Source organism: Mus pahari, chromosome 17, assembly GCF_900095145.1.
Source record: "Mus pahari chromosome 17, PAHARI_EIJ_v1.1, whole genome shotgun sequence".
Taxonomy (NCBI): Eukaryota; Metazoa; Chordata; class Mammalia; order Rodentia; family Muridae; genus Mus; species Mus pahari.
In genome coordinates, this window is record NC_034606.1 from 40711419 (window position 1) to 40716449 (window position 5031).

Sequence of the window (5031 nt, forward strand, 5' to 3'; positions counted from 1 at the left end):
ATATACACACACACACATACACACACACACACACACATACACACACACACACACACACACACACACACACACACAGAGTTTCCGGGGCACTCCAGCGTTGACCCCTGCTATCCGCCAGTCCGTCAGGAACTTCTGAACCCCAGGCAGGGAAGAGGACTTTGCACTCTATGCTGGGAAGGTCAGCAAACCTTCTCGACATACTGACCATGTACAGAAAAAACCAGCCCAAAGCACCAGGCAGCCCAATCGCGAGAGTACACAGCATCATAGAGGTCCTCACCATCATAGAGGAAGCGCACTCCATCGGGAAGGGGCTCATAGGCCGGGGTGAAGTACGGGCCCTTGTGCTCCAGCTGTCTCCACTTCACACTGCTCTTGCTCGTTTGGTCCCACCTGAAAAGACAGGAGCACCTTCGTGGAGCACCTAAGTGGAGCACCAATGTGGAGCACGGCACTCACCACACCAGGCCTCAGGCCTTTGAGTCCCCCGGCTTTGTGGATTTCTTCTCCCTTGGCCTGAAAGGGGGGCAGGGCACAAAAAGCTGTCAGGCTGCCATTCTCCAGTGTGTATCTGCCAGGGTACAAACTCAGGGGTCCCAGCTGAGTAGGAGCGGAGTGGGGCAGGGAGGCAGTGCCTTTTTCTGAGGCTCAAGGGACCCCTAGCTTCATCCCTCCGAAATCTCTTCCCAGGTGTAGCCATCACACCTGGTAACTCAGAGTGGCTGGTACAGGTAGCCCTGCCTGTGAGCAACAGGGAGATGGACGGCATGACTCTAATAATGCACAGGGAAGCAGAGAGGTCAGGAAAGCAAGGGCAGGGACAGAGGCAGGGCACCTCGGGGGCTTTTGAAGAATGGACTGCCATCGGGTGTGACCTAACTCTGACAGGCACCAACGCGGCATGCCCTGGCTGGCTCCCTGCAAGTTTGTCTCCCAATCCTCCCAACACAGGGCATTCTCCCCCAGACTAGCCCCACTTTGGAGCCAGTAGGACACAGCCCAGCATGGGGCCACACCCTAACTACAGGAACTCTCCTGGCCTGTTCATCTGAGCCCGTCCTAGGCCAGCACTGCACCAGGTCCTGGGACGCAGACACCAAGGTAAGCGGGATCCTGAGATCCTGGGAGAGGACGGACAGGCGTGGGAGGTTTCTTAGCAGTGAGGGCCTGGCTACCGGAGCGGACACATGAGCAACCCCAGGGGCGCATCAGGCAGGAGGGGAGGAGGCCGACTCAGACATGGGCCTTCCTACAACCTGGGTGAGGGTTTCCCAGGCACATGCTGGGCTCCCAGGCAGCCATCCTGGTGGGCCTGGTTGGCTCAACTGTGTATCCTACGAGGGGCAAGAGGCCTGCTAGTTTGAGGAAAGAAAGGATCAGGAAAATAAAGAGCATTTTGTTTGTTTGTTTGTTTGTTGAGATTATGTAGCCCAAACTAACCTCCAACTTGAAGCGCTCTTGCCTCAGCCTCCCAAGGGCTGGGATTAAAGGCGTGCACCACCACTGCCCGGCCACAAAGAGGTTTTTTTTTTAAAGGGTCTTTTGGGGGCTAGTGAGATGGCTCAGTGGGTAAGAGCACACGACTGCTCTCCCGAAGGTCCGGAGTTCAAATCCCAGCAACCACATGGTGGCTCATAACCATCCATAACAAGATCTGATGCCCTCTTCTGGAGTGTCTGAAGATAACTACAGTGTTCTTACATATAATAAATAAATAAATACATTCTTTTTTTTTTTTCTTCTTTCTTTTTTTTTGTTTTTTTTTTCTGTTTTTTTTTCTTTTTTTTTTTCTTTTTTCTTTTTAATAAATACATTCTTAAAAGGGTCTTTCTCGCTGTTCCTGCAAAGAAGGGTCCAGGTGTGGTGGAGCCACAATGCCTGAAAGTGAGCATAGGTAGGGCAGTCAGGGGACAAGGGACCATGTCCTGAGCCTGAAAGCAATTCCAGGTGTGCCCTGAGAAAGTAAGGAGCCGGGCCAGGCTTCATTAGCAGAGCAGCCCTGGCAAAGGAGCCAGAACTTGGATGCCTGAGGGTCGAGGGGGGTCCCATGAACCATGCAGGAGGGAAAGAGAGAAAAGTGGTGGCCAAAGGCTCCCAGGGACAGGGGTTCAAATCCCACTCTCCCTCTCATATGAGTCTAGGTGGGGAACAGGTCCCTGGCAGGATGCGGAAGTGCTTTGTGACAGGACTCAGGCAGCTTCCCTCCAGCATTCAGCCCAGTTCGATGTCAGAAAGTGTGGACAAGCATCTCAGAACCTACACTGAGCGGCAAGCTCATCACCCGAACTGCTAGGCGGGAGGCGGGAGTCTACGGCTATTCCCCACTTCACAGACAAGGACACTGAGATTGGGGCTATAAACAACTACTGTGGCTTGGCGTGAGTGACATTCCTTTGTCCCACTGGGGAAGAGTATCCAGCAAGTTACCCCATGTCCTGCTGTGCAGCCCAGCGGCTTCTCCTAGCACATCCCCATTTGGAGAGGCAGGACAGCCCTGTCTTTCCCCTGGAATTTCTAGAGCCTAAGAGCTTAGCTGCCCCAGCCCGGAGCTGAGCTATCAAAAGCCGGTCAGCAGGCCAGCTGTAATGGCTGGTCCTGGAAGGGCTGTCTTCGCTGTGAACCCACCCACCACTCCTGTGATCAGACCAGGACACTCCCTCCCCAAGCGCTGTGAGCAGCAATCCTACAACCGAGAGCTCTCTGGCTGGGCGCTTCCGGGAACCTCAGTACACGAGGGAAAGGTTGAAAAGTCAGAATCTCACATAGAATCTCAGCCTGGACAGCCATCCCAACCCCTAGGAAGTCCCTCGGGGTAGGCTGGTGACGTGGGGGTAGGTACTGAAAGCTAAGGCCACGTGACAAAGAGTGTAAGAATCGTGGCGTGGGCCTGAGACTAACCAGGGAATCTGGGAACCATACTCCAAGAGGACCGCCTCCAAACCGAACGCGGCAGCCTGGAGGCCCAGGCCCAATCACATGGGTGACCGATTTTTTTTTCCCAAAGTATCTGGTTGTGACCCGGCACAGGAGCAGGATTCGGCAAGTCACTGAGCCCGGTCTCGCCTGAGCTCCGTCCCACCCGCCTTACCCGGCTCTGCTCGCCTTCGCGACCCGGGACACCTGACGGCAAGGGACGCGGCGGGGGACATGCTGGAAACGCCGACACAGGGCTCTGAGCCACAGAAGCAGCATGCGTGTGCGTGCATGCGTGGGCTCTGCCCGCTTTCCGAGACCACGCCCTTCTGGCAGAACTCCGCCCCCTCTCGTCCCAGAGTCCCGCCCTGCCCCGCCCACCTTGGGACCGCTTTCCCCAGCCTGGGCCGAGCAGGGCTCCTCTCCCAGCGCTTCTACCTGCCAAGGCAGCCTAAAGAAGTCATACGTAGACACACGTGGTCAAAGGCCCCTATTTACCCACCTAAGTGGCAAAACACCAAGTGCCCGCACCTCCAGGAGGACGCAGTTGCAGATACCAGCTGCCCTGTCCAAAGCAACTTCCCCTAGGCAACTAACAGCTCTGGAAGTCCTGCAAAGACTGCTGTTACCTAGGCTCGCCGCCAACAGACCAAGGCCATAAGCCATAGGCGCCCCCTTTCAACACATTCAGATCTGAAGACATTTGTATAAGGCAACAAAAAATCTCCTAATTAGCGGACAGCTCCTCCCCGAGCCAGCATCAGGCAGCCTTGGTATTTCCACTGAAACAGTACACAGGCCTGCAAGAAAGTGGTGAACAGGAAAGGTTAAAAAAAAAAAAAAAAAAAAAAAAAAAAATGAGGTAGAGACCGGCAGGAAAGAGCGAATCTATCCTGTAGGTCCCGCCCACGGCTACCAACTCACTGGATTCCTACTGACATCTAGCGACCCGAGGCAGGAACAGAGCCGGGGAGAGGCTAGTGGGCCCCCTGCTGGACACGTCCAGTAAACATTTGCTGAGGATGATCAACAGACCAGCAAGACTCTGGGCGTTCCAGGTCTGTAGCTGCCTGTCCTGGACCCTTGTACCCTTGAAGAACAGCAGGGGTTGTCACAGTTGGGGAGCATGGCCTCACAGCGTTCAGATCCTCATAGCAGGTAAAAAAGGAACCCTGCTTTGCAACTGAGACCAGGTTTGAGGAAGAATTTCAGGTAGACAATGATGAATGCTGGAGCTCACAGTCAGACCTCCTGAGCCCCAAGCCCATCATAAGGCTGTCCTGTGACAGCAGTGTCCACTCACAGGTGGTAGCCGCCAACAGAGAGCTGGGGGTGGGGGTGGGGAGGGCTTCATTGTGTAGAAATCACAGTTCAGGATAAGCAGGGGCATTTGACTTCAATACAAACTCAATACAACCATCTCATTATGAGCAACACACAAGCCTTTTCACATCGCTTTCCTCAACTTGATGGGTTACCATGGCCTGTGTCTGCCCGTGGGAGGCCACCATCTGCTCTTTACTAGACAAGATTAATTTCTCTGAATCTCGGCCTCCTTCAGCGCCTCCTCCGGAAAGTCTGATCAGAGCGAGGCAGACACATACACACTCAGAGACTTCAACCGCCTCTCTCCCTGGCGCCCCTGAAACCCACAGCTCAGAACTCCACGGCAGCAGTTGGAGAGATGGCTCAGCCAATAAGTGCACCAGCATAAGGGTCTGAGTTTGAGCCCTAGCACCTATGTTGAAAAGGGAGGTAGCACGCTCTTGTAACCTCAGCTCTGGGGAGGCAGAGACAGGCGGAGACAGCGCTTGATGGCCAGCCAGCCTAGCCAATTAGTGAGTTCCAGTAGGTTGACTGACACCTGAGGTTGTCCTCAGGTCTTTATTTGCACACACACACACACACACACACACACACATTCACACACATGCTCTCATAGATACATGAACACTCCCCCCACCACACACACACACACACACACACACACAATGTATGCATGTGAATGCACACACACTGAAGCTCCACTTCAATCAAGACTCCCCTGAATTTCAGCTCGCACCTCCCCAACCATCTACAGCAGAGAAAACTGCCCCCACCATGGCCCTGAGGTTTGCC

At 54.4% G+C, this 5031-nt stretch overlaps 1 protein-coding gene across 3 annotated transcripts in view; it reads right to left on the reverse strand.

Annotated features, from left to right (window-relative positions):
- Nucleotides 1-3472, reverse strand: part of Top1mt (DNA topoisomerase I mitochondrial) — a 24446-nt gene extending 20974 nt beyond the window's left edge. The window contains exons 1-2 of one of the 3 annotated variants that reach the window (XM_029548102.1): nucleotides 3416-3472; nucleotides 281-393 (exon numbers count right to left, since the gene is read on the reverse strand). Coding sequence is in view for 2 of the 3 variants with exons in the window: in XM_021216978.2 (XP_021072637.1) it covers nucleotides 281-393; nucleotides 3089-3192 (217 nt within the window). In the remaining variant the exon portion in view is untranslated. Of the gene's footprint in view, nucleotides 1-280; nucleotides 394-3088; nucleotides 3231-3415 lie in introns of those variants that run through there. The other 2 variants (XM_021216978.2, XM_029548101.1) reach the window with 2 other exon arrangements.
- Nucleotides 3473-5031: the final 1559 nt, after the last annotated feature.